Genomic DNA, 16,816 nt, shown 5'->3' on the forward strand with positions numbered 1-16,816 from the left:
ACGAAGTTAAATTTAACAAATTCAAGTTGCACCCACCCTGGCTCGGGCTAAGCAAAGCTGCACTGTAGGTTTTTTTGATAGACGCAGAAATAGTGCAAGAGGCTCCATTTGTAAACACTATAGAAGTCCCAAGTGAAAATACTCTCCTACTCGACATCAATCAAGTAAGTACGAACTTTCCAGCGCAATCTAATCAAGTAAACTTTGCAGAGAACCAAGATTTAGCAAACCTTCTGAAAGAGTTACTGGAGGAGAATCGAAGTAATTATTAAAATCTTAAAACTAATAAATTTAAAAATTTCATGAAACTTCAGGCAGCAATGTGTATACTCCTCACTCCTCGTTCAAGTGTGAAATATTGGAATGATTTAGCTAGGTCTTTAATTGTACAGTTTGTAGAGGAAGCAGAAATAATTTATGGAGCAGAATTTATAATTTATAATGTGCACTCATTAATTCACATCTGCGACCATGCCATAAATTTTGGAAATCTATCTGGTATAAGTGCTTTTCCTTTTGAGAATCATATGCAAAAAATTAAAAGAATGTTACACAGTAAAACTTATCACTTAAATCAAATAGCAAAAAGATTGATCGAAATTTAGGCAATTATTGTCGAAGCCGAAAACAGGGATATCACATGCAGACTTACAGTTTCAAGTAATAATAAGTACGATAAAGGCTTCTGTTTAAGGGATTGCTCACATGTTTTGTTAAAGTACTGTAATAGCTCAGATTCTGCAGTTATAAAATTAAGATTGACCATAAATTTCCTAACTATCCATTTAATAGCATATCCCTTGGCATTTTCTGTGCTAAAATTTTTGTAGATGTAATTAAAATTAATATTACGGATGTAATTTATAAATGTTTGTTACTACCATTTAGAAATATGTTTGTATGTATACCTCTTCTTCATACAATGTAAAATAAATTGTTATAAAAAATAAATTTGTCTATTTTTCGATGGATTTTAGCATTAACTGTGCATTTTCCCGAACCTTCGCCGCATACTTGCCGGCTGTGGGGCGTAGCGTAAAAATGGAGGGCATGCACTGAGCCGACGGTTGCCCGCTGCAGCCTAACCGCAGGTCGCCCGATTATGGCCAAGTGGCCAAATTCGGCAATTTGCCGACACATTTTCTCCTGCAGCCAGCCAACTGTGGTCCAGCTATTTTGGCGAGTTGGGATAAGTCGTTGGTTAGGGCTAAAACCTATTTGTAATGCGGAATGAGCATTTTGTAAAAATGTGGAAGTCCACGAATATTTTGTTATCATTATGTCAAGCCTTAATTACGTGGGTGTTATATACTGTCGCATGTACAATGGACATATTGTCCATGAGTATGTATATACATATAAAACGAAAAACTTAATATAAATATTTTACTAAAATTTAGGAAGAAATAACTAACTTGAGTATTTAGAAGAGGACGCTGAACTTGAGACCCTAGCCAGAATTACTCCTGTACCCCAATTGTAAAAATGTATCTATGTAAGTACACAAATTTGCCTGTCCTTATTATCTGAAAGATGATGAAAAAAATATAACTCCAAAATATTTTAAAATTTCATTACTTTGTGTATTTTAAGGTTTTTTTAAAATATTTTAAATATATAACTTGAAAAATTAAAATTTCTATCCCAAGAATTGGTTTCCAATAAATCGAGCCCCGAAAAAGCAAATGACTTTGATATCCTCCTTTGCTACATAGTATATATGTAGTACATACTACTACGATAATAAATCACTAGAAATTTTCTGGCTCTGAATTTAGTTTTTGTAAATAATCCGGTTCAGCTGAAACTTACATAATCCAGTAGTCAATAATTGGTAATATTTAGAGGATGAAAATAAATTGATGCCAGGAAATTTACATAACGACATATATTTTTCAGGATCGTCCAATCGAGCTAAATTTAAGCATGGGGTTGTTACCGAATTTTGTCAGAACAACTTTTTTCAAATCAGCCTACCAGTCAGTGATTCTATTTATTTATACTTTTTTACTACAATATTTACATCAAAGTACGGCCCGAATTCTAACCAACTCAAATTAATTAGTGAAATGAATTAAATTGTTCGACTATTTGTTTTTAAAGGTGAAATACAATTTTTGCAATTATATGATAAAAATTGGAATCTAGCGAGGAATCGAACCCACGCCTCTTCAGTTTTCATGACTGATGCTCTACCACTGAGCTATAGAAACGATTCCTACCATATATTCCAACTTTAACTTGTATTTCTTTTTGCAAGTCTTTCTGTGAATTTCTACTTTCCTTTTTGTTTAAATTAATTAATTATCAAAATCGCCGGCTTTTAGCCTACTCTTGCACAGTTTTCAGCGCAAACCAAAACAGTCAAATGTTAGCGCCGGAATCATATACTGAATAAAATTCTCCTCCGTCAACACAAGTTTAGCTGTGACTCGCCTCACGCCAAAAAATACGTCTTTAACCTTCACCACCTTGAATGTCATTAAGGGATGGATGTCAGGGAACATCTGCCATCGCCATAGTAATTCCATTACACATTATGCTCAGTTTTCCCGATAATATTATTTAATAAATATCCATTTTTTTCTTCATGGGATAGTTGGTGTTTCCCGCTCTTAACATAATCAAACGTTATAATGCAATGAAAAGGCTGCCTGTTTGAGAAGTGTTTGGGTCGTGTTTTAATTCGTAAATTGGATTTATATACTCCCGACTTATATAAATACTTATGATAAGAATTGTTAATCATATCCATCAAGTTTCCGAGTTAAAAATATTTCTTTAGCTCAACATTTCGCAAAGCGTTGCCTGAAATTTAAAGTTGATTGATTTCATGTGAATGTGGTCTGATTAACTTTTAAAATATCGGCAGAAGACGAGTAGCCTGTGTATGGATTTACATAAGTATTTCATTGCTAATAATAAACCCCTTAATTTCGATAGATTGATGAGTTGCATAATTTATTACCGGATGGGATTCATCGCCGTAATACTTATCCTATAATATGTAAGATCTGCTGCGTAAGTTAGATATGTATTTTTCTGGATTTGTACCATTCTATTACACATATAGAATTTATTTAGCAACAGGCAATCAAATAATTATAATGTTATCATAAACGTGACGGCAATAAATATTTGTCTAATGGTTCAGAGCTGAGGACATTACTGAATTATCTACTCGTATTTTTGAAAACAACATTTATAATATAAAACAACATTAATATTTAATTTAAACTGCATTAAATACATAAGACTAAATCTTAAGACTATTTCTTACTGCAACATTTGTATGAATTGTTGTTGTTATCGTTTCCATGGGCGAATACCCGTAAGGAAACAGTGAAATAAATCCATTCATATTAAATACCGAATGAGTGATCAATAATAATAACAGATTGCTGTACAATATACTACATTCTTTGTCGACCCAGGTGATACTGAGCGACTAAATATTTCTGGGCTCAATCTGTTTCAATTGTTAGTAACCCTACTGGGAACCGTTTTCACAAGGTATGGCTGCAGTGGAGATAATTTTGTACTCCCTGACATGATCCGGTCTCTCAATATTTATTCTTGGGACTGCCACTGTCAGTATCCCTTCGGCATTAACTGTACAATGAACATTATCCTTGTCCGCATTGAGTGGGAGGTGGTACTTGCGCCTAAATGATCGAGAGATAAACCCTTGTGTATCTTCTTTCTCCTCATGTTCACCTTCGACAACGAGAAAGTCGTCCATCGTCTTAACACTAATTTCCTCTGGGGAAAAATGAGGTAGTTCAAGACGAACGGTAAATTGGTGTTTCGTTTTGTGTACTCCAATAATTGTAGGAAGATCTTCGTGGGACGTTAATACAGCCGACATAATTTTTCCTAAGAACCCCTTAGAATGACCGGGGTGTTTTCCTGGAGAAATAATGGTGTGAACTTTCCCACTTTTATTCACATCTGGTTTCTCTCGTGGCACGGTTACGGTGAGGATGCCATCGACATCTGCATACAAAATCAAGCAATGTCATTATTAATGCTATTTATTAGTGCAATAATTAATTAATTATTGGTAAGTGTAGAATAAGGAAAATTAAATTTACCAACGTCGCAACGAAGTCCGTCCTCAGTTGCATTACTTGGAAGGTGGAAGCGTCTCGTGAAGGATCGGGAGAGGAATCCGTACTCGTCTTCCTTATCTTCGTGCTCTCCCTTTATTACGAGTTCTCCATCTTCAGTGGTCACAAGGATTTCATCCACGGTAAAATTAACAACGTCCACTTTCACTTGTGTTTTATAGTCATCTTCAAAAACTTCTGCGAATCCCAACTCATTAGGGAGAAGAGAGTGTGAATAATTTGGCACCTTGTGGTAGTACCGGTCGCAGTAGGCATCGCTTGGATACGATAACCACATATTCCTTAGTAGAGTCTTAAAATGGCAGTGAAAATTAATGTTAGTGAAATAACGGTGTAAATGTGTGCAACAAATGTCAAGGAGAATTCTGCACAGATATTTAAGTTTATCGACTCGAGTGTGAGAGAAATAATGTGCATGAAATGTCTACTCTGCAGGTTTTTATTTCAGCCTCGGTATTTATTGTTTTGCTTGGGAGCCTCAAATTCACTCAAATTATGAGACTACGTGTGGATACAAACGTACAAACAATACGTGTGGATACAAACATGCTTCGCTTTATAAAATGCATTTGATACATGATAAAATCTGGAAAGGCAGGTAACGTGACTGAAGCGTGTTGGCCAGTCGCACAGTGTTAGTAATATGTAGTGTGGTATAGGATACTAAATATTCATGTGGGAGAATGCATTAACACGAGTTTGTTATTCGGAGGTTTCCCTCAGGGCATACGTGACGAGGTGATGGGATCTGGTTCAGCTTACATGATGACTACGTGCACCTGTGCATGGTTGGCTTTAGGGTGTTCATGTCGAGTTAACATGTTTATGGCAAAACAAAATAAATAAAATAAAATAAAATAAAATAAAATAAAATAAAATAAAATAAAATAAAATAAAATAAAATAAAATAAAATAAAAATTATTTTGTGAACTAGAACTAATCTACGCAAACGGACTATTTTACAAGCCATCTTAAACAAACATGTCGGGCAAAATTTGCGAACCTAAATTTTTATTATTTGTTTTTATTCAGTCTGTTTACGTCTAGTATTTTGTACAGACTCCATCATGGGGGCTAGGGTTTGCAATATCGGAATTAATACCGCGGTATTCACCGGTATTACCGAATGCCGAATCCCGGTTTTGGAAAGTTTAATACCGGTATGCGAATTAAAATTCTAAATATTTAATACCATCATTTCAGCCAAAAATTCTAGTCCAAATTTAAGTACAGCCCTTTCAGATAATATATAAAACGTATAAAAATCATAATCCATCACTCAAACTAAAACTTTATTGCAATTGCAATTTACTCGTAAAATTGAACATAGAATAAAACTTTATCCAAAATCTTCGGCGAATATCGGAAAAAAATTTGATAAAGCTCGCCTTTCGGATAAATTATTTCCGGTATAATATACCAGATATGGAAAACTGTTTAATCATTTAACAAAATACAAATTTCAATAATTGACTCAATTCTGCCAAAAAAAAGTGCCCACCACAAAAAATCAGTCACCGATAACATAATTTGATAAATAAGTGTTCCGTTAAGTGTAGACAATTGGAACGATACAAAGAAACATTTTTAGATACAATGAAGATTCTACTCGTGTTTAAATCCAAGCAGATTAGAAAATTTTTGCTTTTTGTTTACTTTTATATACGTTAGTATATGTTTAGCATAAGGTATCGGTAATACTGGAGGTCGCAATACCGAAAATACCGAATACCGGTTTTGAAAAAAGGCACCGGTTTGAATTTGAATTGAATTTAATTTGAATTTAAGCCTTTATTCACGTGTTAAAAGTTATCAGTTTACAAAACTGGTTTACAAACCATGACACGAGCAGCTATATCTATATGATTAACCTAATATACGCTAATAAACTTAATAATAAAATAGATCTTTGCGAGCATTTACAATGTGTTCGCGAACAGATTGTACAAACTTGTTGTAACTCATGCTTAGGTCCCAATCGCGTGGGAGTTTATTCCATAACTTAGTAGCACGATAGCTTACTGAGTTTTGAGCAAAATTGCACAATTTTACTGATAAGAGTGGCCAAGTGCGTCTAGTTGCAGAGGTACTCTTATTTTCCTGGAGGAATTTGAAGGCATGTTTATACAGAAACAGATCACGATGCTCGGAAAATGTCAGGAGATTAAATTTACTTAATAGATCGTTTACTTTGATGTTTTGCTTATTGATCTTGAAACGAGAATGTTTCTTGTGTAAAAATTTTTTTGCAAGTGAAGGGTACAGGTATTTTACTAGGAAAGAGTTGACTTTATGTTGTACAGAGTCAAGTTGCGCGTCAGTCTGTATAGCCCAAACCTCAATACAAAAGTCCATGATTGAGTGAATGTGACTATTAATCATGATGGCCATGACTTTCTCAGTAAGGTGACGTTTCAACCCATGTAAATATCCTAAACTACTTGAAACTTTCTTAGAAACAGTGGAAAACCGGTATTGCAAACCCTAATGGGGTCTGCGAAAATTCAACTGTTAACCTGAGTAAAATTTGGATAAATAAATAGGATAAAATTGCGACTTAACTTGTTGGAGAACGTAGTATGTTTTTAGCCCGACCAAGGGCTTATGTGCCTTTGTTGTCTGTCTGTTCGTCCGTCCGTCGGTCTTGTGATAACTCTGGTAAAACTCATCCGATCGACTTGAAATTTGGAACACACTAAAAACGTGGTAAATTAGGAACCAAGTTCGAAGATGAGCCAAATTCTTCACATAATAATATTAAATAATATTAAATATTATTATTTAATATTGCTTCACAGCCATGAATCTTACCAACATACCTTCCCTTATTTATTTATACAATCAATCAAAAATTTATTTAATTATTTACTGCATCAATTATTCATTCTATTATGTATTCAATCATTTATTTATCCAATCATTCAAAAATATATGTGAATATGTTATTTTTTTATGTAAAAAATAAAAAAAAACAATGTGAAATATCTTAAAAGTTAAGTACACTTAAGTATGCAAATTAAACAAGATAACAAATCGAGCAAAGTGAAGGTCATAAGTATTTATTACTACTTTATGTAATATCTATAACACCAAGTATTACATTTAAATAATCAGTAGTATTAAAAGTTTAATTGGCAAGAGGTAAAAAATATCTAAATTTTTACATCGCCATATTAATTTCTTGATGATTTGGATTTCTCAAACCAATTGCAAATATCGAACGTATATATAATTTATAGCATTGGATTTTATTTGTTAATAAAACATTTGAGCTTTGCACGAATTTTATTATTTAGTTAGAAACAAACTCCATTCTGCGATAACGTAAAATGTGAAAGGTAATACATCATAATTAAAATCTCTGCTGAATAACCAAATGCTGTCTAAGTGAGCTAAATATTTAATAGTTTGACCTAAATAAAGTTTAGTGCTGTAGAAGTACTCCAAAAGTTCGACTATTAAGTTTAGCAATTATACCTAAAATTTTGATGAATTGCAAACAAGAATTAAGGTTGATTACATTACTAAACTTGTTTACGTGTACCTAATAAATAATTCACCAGTAAAGCTCACCAGTAAAGCTTACGCTTTGCTTTACAGTAATTATAAAAGTTCAACTATTTATGCTAGAAACATTGGATATTGTTTTCAGTTTACGGTGGAGTTTGAAGAAGGAATATCCTTCCATTTAATAGCGCAACGATTCTGATACCTCAGCTGTATCTTGCCAATTTCACTACCCTCCATTACCAAAGATATCAACATGGAGAAGCTTTCAGTAGTAAGTTTCAGTTTTTTATTTCGATTTCTTGATCCAAGTATATTTAAAATGAAGTTTGTTTATGTTAAAGCGAACCTTTCAATGGGGGCTATTAACCATTCTCATCCTTCGTGTAAGAAGTGAAAAGGAAAAGTCGAACCCTTTGTTGCCCCTTATCCCTGATGTGATTGGTAAGTACAACATGAACATGTGATAACCTGAAGGAAATTGGTGCATTGCAAAAAATCCGTTATGGTCTGGCGTTAGATCAACTACCACCTCACAAAATATGGGGTGAATATGAGGGTGGGATTCCCATTAATTTTGGAAACTCAATCACGCCCCTCCAGGCAAACGACACTCCAATATCTATTCGTTGGATAGACGATCAGCCGGGGAGGTTATATGTACTGATGATGCTGGGTAGCTTATTTTATATGCGACACTTCGGAAGTAGGGTAATTAAAGACGATTATTGAAATTCTAGACATGGACGGACCAACGTCAGAAAATCCGGTAAACAGCCCCGTTAATCACTGGCTCGTTGGAAACATTGAGGTTGGGAAGGGCAACTCTTGGCGTCGTGGAACAGTTTTGGCCGTATATTCCAGACCACGTCCAGAGGAAGGTAGGTGCAGTTTAAGTTATGTTGGTTTAGGTTTAAGTATGTAGAATTTGCGAAAGAACTTGTCGAATAATATAATAAATTTCAGGAAGTGGTCTCCATCGGTATGTATTCCTCGTGTATGAGCAACCCGGAGGAGGAATGATCTCCTTCTCGGAGACGTTAATTCCCAGTGGACCGAGTTTGGCACGGCGAAATTTTGATTATCGCCAGTTTGCAAAGAAATATCGTCTTGGAGAACCTTTTGCTGCAAACTATTTTCAATCCTTCTTTGTTGATGGGGAATTTAATTAAAAATTGGTGTCATGAAGACGATGTCTCGAATAAAACTTTTTCGTTTTTGATCTACCCGATTTCTAATACACTTTTTACTCAGAGTCGAATTAATATATGCCCATCCCTGCTATGATAGTTAGAGTTAGCAAGTATGACATTCAAAGTTAGATACAGATATTTCTGTATTAGTTATGTATCGCAAATTGTTCATTAATTTATGTACATATAGAAACTTTTTATTAATCATCGCACTAACATAACAGCATAAACAGAAATTGATATTGAAATTAATCATGTCTCTTTTCATTCTTCTGCCTCGCCCTTCATCTGCCTAGCTGGAATCAATTCGCTGGTTTTTTACAGTTTTTCAATTTAACTACGGCTTTCAAAATTATCTGTAAATAATTAATTTAAAACGTAACTTATAATGTCTGCGTATTGGTCTATGTTTTTTTTAATTTAACATACCTGAATTTTTAACACATTGAACTTCATCGTTTTTTCCAAGTTGAACTTATTAGATTGAACTTTTGCCGAGTAGGGTCCGGATGACGGCAGTATTTCTTATCATTTAAGTCAAACACCCAACATATTGGAACCACTGCTACGCCTTTATCAATCGCGAACTCTACTATGGTAAAATCTTGGCTTGATCGAACATAATTTGTAATTACAAAATTAAGTACTGTTGAATAGAACCAAGAGAATCCGACTCAATCACAAAAATATGTTGAAATTGTGGGAATGAGTTGACCCCCACGTCGTCTGACGTAGCATGCTTTGCTCATTTATCTGTACAGATTTAATACAGATTTATTGCACACAAATTTCGGAATCAGTGCCCAATATTTTAGTGCGTATTGAATGCACATTTACACTCAAAATAAACTGGTGTCAATCCAGCGCGGTGTAGTCACATATAGACACCACGCGGTGTTAATTCCCGTATTAACACCGCGCGGTGTCTATATGTGACTACACCGCGCTGGATTGACACCAGTTTATTTTGAGTGTAGTGCCAAAAAGTCAACATTGAGATAATGAAGAATTATTTGTATCTTATTTATGCAAAATTGATGGTGCCTTTTTAATGATCGTAACTTGACGTATAGGAAGTTAGCCCAGCCCAGAACTGACATTTAGCCGACCACCGTCAGCCGCCTTCCGCCCAATTCCGTTCAACCCCTATTCCTTGAAGGAGTATTGCGTAAAAGTTTCAGGGGGTGTGCCGGCCACACCCCCCATGGGGCGAAGTGAGAAAATTGGGGCAAAGTGAGATTCTTGGCCAAATCATCGCTAAAGTGGTTTGCATCATGTGCAAACGTCCTGTGGGCGTGCCCACCACACCCCCTCGTTGGGGTAAATTGAGATTTTGGGACAAAACTCCCTCCACTTGTTACCCATCATGTGTGGGTGTGTAAATACGTCACCACACCCACCCCTTGGGGCGACATGAGATTTTGGGGTAAATCCTCGCCAAAGAGTTCTGCATCATGTTCATACGTCCTATGGGCGTGTCTACATACCCCCAGTCCCCTCGGGGTATGTTTTTAGGGTCAAAACCCCTCCAAGTGTTCCCCATCACGGTTAAAAGCCACCTGTGGTATCCCGCGGAACAACAAGTTATCTGGTGATGTACGGATGTGTTCCAAGCCCGGCGAAATCCATGGACATTCCATATAGGTAACCACACCCGCCATTGCGCCGCTTGTCACGCTTTGTTTACATGAATGCAGGACACATTATCTCCTCCTCCGAAGTAAGTTGGAGAGGCGCTGAAGGATTTGGGGGATTCATGACCAGTATAGAAAAGTTAATTTCAGGAGGATCCATTACGTGGAACTCGACAAATTCATAATTCCTTCTATATTACCCAAATTACCGGGAATTTTGCTTGAAGGGCCGCCAGTAGGATTTGTGACAATTATAGATGAGTTTGTCATGTGAGTTAAAGTCTCGTTGCAATTTTACTTGAAGAGGCACCGCCGAAATTTCGACAGATTTGTGACGAGTATACATGAGTTTGTCATGTGAGTCAATTTCATGAGTATTCGTCGCGTGGAACTCTGGAAATTCAAAATTCTTCCAGCGGGACTCACTACTCAGAATCCTAGGATTTTCAAAGTTCCGTGGGAATTTTATTTGAAGAGGCGCCGGCGGGATTTCGACAGATTTGTGACGAGTATACATGAGTTTGGCATGTGACTTAATTCCATGAGTATTCATTGCGTGGAACTCTGGAAATTCAAAATTCTTCCAGCGGGACTCACTACTCAGAATCCAAGGATTTTCAAAATTCCCTGGGAATTTTATTTGAAGAGGCGCCGGCGGGATTTCGACAGATTTGTGACGAGTATACCTGGGTTTGTCATGTTAGTCAATTTCATGAGTATTCGTCGCGTGGAACTCTGGAAATTCAAAATTCTTCCAGCGGGACTCACTACTCAGAATCCTAGGATTTTCAAAGTTCCCTGGGAATTTTATTTGAAGAGGCGCCGGCGGGATTTCGACAGATTTGTGACTTATTTGTGATTTATCCTATTACATCGACAGGACTATAATTGCAGGTTCGATGGGTCCATCTTTTTAATTTTGATAAGTTTCGTGTTAATGCCTCGTCCCGAATGAATTTTTGCACAGAAGTATCAAATCTGTATTTTCATAATTTTTGAAATTCATTTTTGAAATTTCTTCGAAAATGAAACTTGGGAATTACGTTAATCTAGGACCACTGATGAGTTGAGTTGCTGACTAAATCAACTGAAGATAAATATTTGTCTACTCCTAATTCTACACGACTTTAATTCGTCTCAACAAAAATGTTAACAACCCAAACTCATATCATATGGGACAATTCATTTTTGAAGTAACGTATTTATAGTTTCAAATATAAAAAAATTCGATGTTTGTAAATGTTAGACCAAACTGTTAATTTATCGTAAATGGGCCGTAAATGAACTGTTAATGGGTTGGCCCATACAAATTGGCCCACTCAATTACTAAAGTATAATTTTGCTATCCGTATAAATTTATATATTTATTTCACGTTATGAAAAACGGTATTGCTGTGAAGTACAAGCACTCTAGGCTGAAGTACGAGTCATGCATTTTATTAGTTTACAAGCTTTAACTATAATACTATCTCTTTGTACCCCGGGCAGTTGTGCGAAAAGCAGTCACAAGGCAAAAACGCTGACATCCAAATGTGGGCAAGATTTTGTTCGAGGGTGCTTTTGTTCAATTTCTTATTTTTTCCGAAGTCTTATTATTTAATTAAGGTAAATCGTGGTACTAAATTTTATACAAAATTCAGCAAGCTTGTGTAATTAGTTGCATAATTTCTGACTATTATTTGTATCTGTTTAGTGTCGTCATGTCGGAAAAGGAGGTGGATGAGTTTTGCAGGCTAAGGAAACTCGGACGAAACCATGTGGTCGAGTCAAATGGTGAGTAACTCAGATTACAATGACAAGATTTATTTATTTGTAATCATTTATATTAAAATTCAATTATTTTCTGTATAACTCTTAGTTATTGCCCGCCTAGTCCGATTTTCTCGTCTTTTAGAGAACACTTGTCGACACGAAAATGCGCTACTGATTGTAACAAGTGTCGAGGCCCTGCGCAAAATTGATCCGTTATTTGGAAAAATTACCCCTTCCGGCTTCAAAAAATTTCTTGCGCATCTAAACGAAGAAATATACACAAGTTTTATGACTCATTTTTTCGACAACCGGGAAGACCTTGCACCGCTACGAACTAAAATCTTCTCTGAATTTTGGCATTTTTCATGTCGTTTCAAACTGAAGAAAAAAAGTATGCGAAGTATTTGGTTTGAAATCTTTACTAATATTACTTATGCATATAAATCATGGATATCGGATGACGGTGTACTTTATTCTAGATGGACATTTTCAAGGATGTCCTAAAGAAGTTTTCGATTCTTCAGCGACCGGTGACCTAAGTGGTATTAATAATATGAACTTAAGTATAGAACAAGAACACCACGCCGAAGAATTTATCGGTTAGTTTTTTCGTTTGAAGTATGCATAAAAAATGTATTAAATATGCAAATCAGCAATCCTTAAATATGTTTGCTGCCATAATTTTTCAGTGGATAACGATGCACATTCCGAACAATGGTGCTCATCGTCAAGTACATATTCTGGTAAGTGAAATTGAACCGGTTCTTAAAGTTCGCAACATAAATCAAATTCAATTTGCATATAGGGACTACATTGTCAATGACGCCTCAATTTCATTCTGAGCTGGGGGTACTATCCTGTGGCATAGGAGTTGTAGAAGGTCAGTCTTCCTTGTGAACACAAATTGTGACGGATATAAACCAGCAAATATTAAACTTCTTATAGGTGGCCCCACGACAGCCTCATTATCCCCAAGATTTAGTGGTAAGGTTGTCAAAGAAGTTATTAATCATGGCGATAATAATCCGAACGAACGTATAATTATTTGCTCCGCTCAGGCGTTGAAAATCTTTGGCTTACGATGGAACCTCTTTTCAAGCTACACCGGGATTGTCTAACGAGTTATATCGAAAAATCAAGCCAATAATTAGGAATATCATGGCGCTTATCATTCCGTTGAATGGCCCCTTTGAAGAAAAATATTCTCAGAAAAATACGCAAAGTCCAATTTTAGAGTTAATTTTCTTTTGGTTTCTCCGCCACGGGGCGAAAACCTTGGCGCTCGTGGGTACTTAGAACCCCAATATTTTCTTCAAAGGGGCCATTGAACGGAATGATAAGCGCCATGATATTCCTAATTTTTGGCTTGATTTTTCGATATAACCCGTTACACAATCCTGGTGTAGCTTGAGAAAAGGTTCAATTGTTAGTTGAATTTTTCTACAAAATGCAATTTTTTTTATATTCAGGGACAACCATATCGATGACTCCAACTTCTCCGTTCCATAAGGAAAACGTAAATTACAACTCGTCTGGTAAATACACTTTTACTTCACCTAAATCTCCAACCAAAAATACCAATTTTGTCTGATTTAAACAAATAGGTCAAGAACGCCGAGAAGTCAAGGAAATGCTACCCGGGGATTCTTTTTCGAATTTTCAAAATCATTGTGCAGAATCTGGATCTGAATCATACGAAGTGGACGTCAAGCTACCAAATCCAGACAATCATTCGGAAGAGAGCAACGCGATTACACCCACAGAACTATGTCAAATTAAAGGAATCGACCCCAGCTTGCTCAATTATAAACTTCCAGAAAATGTTACAATTTTTATTCCAAGGACGGAGTGGGAAAAGTTTTATGATCCTAACAAGAGAATTCCAATCAATAATTATGGACAACTAATTCACGAAACTTTGCAAAAACAACACGGCATTCCTTGTTCTTTCATAGCTCGTGGGACGACTCCTATTTCAATGAGGAACTCAAAATTTTGTGCATCCTTTCGTGGCGTTTGTGGAAGCAGCCGCTATCATCACAAAGATCCCGATGTGTGCAAAACAACGTACCAATGTCACGTGCGAAAATTTGACACTGAAGATATGGACGTCATTATTGAAGTGAAACTTGGCGGACAATTTCTGCTTTTCCAAAAAATGCGTACTGGAAGACCATGCAAAGGTGCTGATCGTGACTCGCGTCGGAAGGATTTGCAACACGTTACCGCGCTTTCTTCCAAACTCTCGGAATACTCGACACTTCAGCATCTTCAATTTCTACACAAAAATCTACCCACAAGAAGCTTAAGCGTATTGAGAAAAATTAAGAGCGAAGGAAACCTTCAAGGTGGTCACAGGGGAAAAATCATGGCGGTTGCATTAGACGACGTGGAGAATAAGCTGAAGTTGGACACACGTTTCCAGGATTTGCGATTTCCCGAGCTATCCGGTTATATAAAGTCCAATGTGGTCAGCCCCCATAGAATGACCTTGTTGTACTCACCGGAACAACTGCGTTTTGCAAAGAGATGTGATGAAATTTATTTCGACGCTACAGGAAAAATTGTTCCAGCGGAAATAATCGACATAATCACCGGAGAAAGAAGACAATTGCTGTTGCACTCAGCGGTTGCAAAATTATCAAAATCTAATGTTCCAGCCGTCCCAATAATGGAAGCTCTCTCCACAAAAGGAGATGTTCCCACAATCGCCAACTTTTTGCTTCAGTTCATAGCTGATGTCAGGAAGTACAAATTAAAGTGGCAGCCAAGATTATTTGTTGTCGACATGTGCCTTGCATACCTTCACGCCAGTGTCCTCGCATTAAATAAGGAATCTTTGAGCGATTATATCAACCGAATTTACGATTGCAAAGAGAAAATTCGAAATTTTTTCTCTATTTTCGAAATAGACGGGATCAGCTTCGTGAGCAGAGGATCAATGTGAACCAAGATGAGCAAAATTTTGTCCCGAATAAATTTTAACTCGATAACCGTAATTCAAACGTTTGAGCGATGGATTACGTACTACCCATTTTGGGGGAAAGTTGGCTTCACCTTGACTGGGGTCGTACCAAATGAAACAATTACCACCGCCTGCTGTGAATCGTATTTCAAGGACCAAAAACATTCCATTCATACCACCAAGAAATTTAAGGCTGACTTTATTGAGGAACATGCACTCATCGTCGCTAATATGGTCGATAGAGCACTCCTGAATGGACTAAAATCAAAAAAGCCACAGCAGACAAAATCCAAAAATAAGGAATCAATTGTTCGTGCTCGAAAGTCTCAAATGGAAAAGTCAGGATCCTTAGAGTTTTCTACCGCAAAATGGAAACGAAGGACTGGGAATTCCAAAATAAGTTACAAAACAAAAATTCAACTATCCCAACAACCTGATGAGGCGACAACTTCAAAACTAATTGAATCCACCCAGCGATTCATGAAGGAATCAGAGTCGTCCCGAAGAACCACTTCTTCAAATCACCTGAACGGCCGGCAACTAAGATCACAATCCAATCTTACAAAAACTAGCGGTCAGACGAAGAAAATTGAAGCCCAAGTAGTTGATCTCACCCAGACAGAAGGTGAGAGAATTCGACGCAACTCTTTTCAAACTTGAAATCTTTGCCAAATTTAACACATAACTTGGTTAATTCGGGGCCGTACATATATTACGTCATTAAAAATGTGACAATTAAATCATTAAAGGTTTATGACGTAACACTTGCACGTTCCTTCGAGTGATCCACCAGTAGTTAATATGAGGATATTTAGCTCTTAATCTGTGGCAAACTATTCAGACTTTTTATTTTATCAGTTTTCGTTTCTTCCGCAGTTTTGTTTTTAAAGTTGCACGTGCCAGTTTTCCTGCCACATTTCGCACAGTCTAAACTTTAATGTTAGGGTTCAAAAAAGGGACAGTTGTTCTATTTCATGGACTCGAATAACATGTAAGAATCACCGCGAGGACAGGATAAGAATGACAAATAATAGAGTAGAATTGGGGAAGCTGTCCTTTCCAGGTGTTCTTGTACAAAGCCCAAGACAACTCTTGGCCAATATTGTTCTTCAAGTTGAGCACAATTTGAGCCGGCACCCAGACTTGAAACAGTTTACGATTAATCGCATCTCAAAGGAGGTGATGGTCGCGAAGGAAATAGTTAAGGAGAATGCGAGTGACCCTGACATGATTCAAGATAAGATTAAGCTGTTGGAAAAGTCGATGCCGCTTTGGTTTAGAAACATTCCCGTGTAGGCGAAGTATGTAAATTGTATTTTATTTTATAATACAGCTTGTATTATTGTCAAATTTTTTAAACCGAAGGCGTCTCCACTAATGAATTATCTTCTTTAAAAAATCTCACCATATATTCTGTTCTTGGTGAGATTTTTTAAGTACAACATCTTAGTGAAAAATTTATACTAATAGATAAATATACTTTAATATATTATGTTAGGTTAAAAAATGTCGATCATCTATGAAATTAAGTCACTAATTACTTATACTCGTATTTGCAAATCCAGTAATTCAAGATTACATTTATAAATAAAGGATGCACATATGCACTCGCAAAATGCGTTTTATAACGTATT

General features: G+C 36.3%; 2 protein-coding genes across 2 annotated transcripts; one reads left to right on the top strand and one right to left on the bottom strand.

Moving 5' to 3' along the window:
- Positions 1–2,935: 2,935 nt before the first annotated feature.
- On the bottom strand, positions 2,936–4,627 carry LOC110860231. Its single transcript, XM_022109286.2, has 2 exons — positions 4,095–4,627; positions 2,936–3,996 (listed from the first exon to the last, which is right to left on the bottom strand). Exons 1-2 carry the CDS (start codon positions 4,405–4,407, stop codon positions 3,491–3,493), a joined length of 819 nt encoding a protein of 272 aa, XP_021964978.1. The 5' UTR covers positions 4,408–4,627; the 3' UTR covers positions 2,936–3,490.
- Positions 4,628–7,752: 3,125 nt separating this feature from the next.
- On the top strand, positions 7,753–8,867 carry LOC110860252 (protein D2). Its single transcript, XM_022109306.2, has 5 exons — positions 7,753–7,912; positions 7,983–8,082; positions 8,159–8,314; positions 8,379–8,519; positions 8,605–8,867. The coding sequence occupies exons 1-5, from the start codon at positions 7,895–7,897 to the stop codon at positions 8,808–8,810; spliced, it is 621 nt and encodes a 206-aa protein (XP_021964998.1). The 5' UTR covers positions 7,753–7,894; the 3' UTR covers positions 8,811–8,867.
- The last annotated feature ends 7,949 nt before the right edge of the window (positions 8,868–16,816 follow it).

This window comes from Folsomia candida, unplaced genomic scaffold (genome assembly GCF_002217175.1).
Source record: "Folsomia candida strain VU population unplaced genomic scaffold, ASM221717v1 Fcan01_Sc030, whole genome shotgun sequence".
Taxonomy (NCBI): domain Eukaryota; kingdom Metazoa; phylum Arthropoda; class Collembola; order Entomobryomorpha; family Isotomidae; genus Folsomia; species Folsomia candida.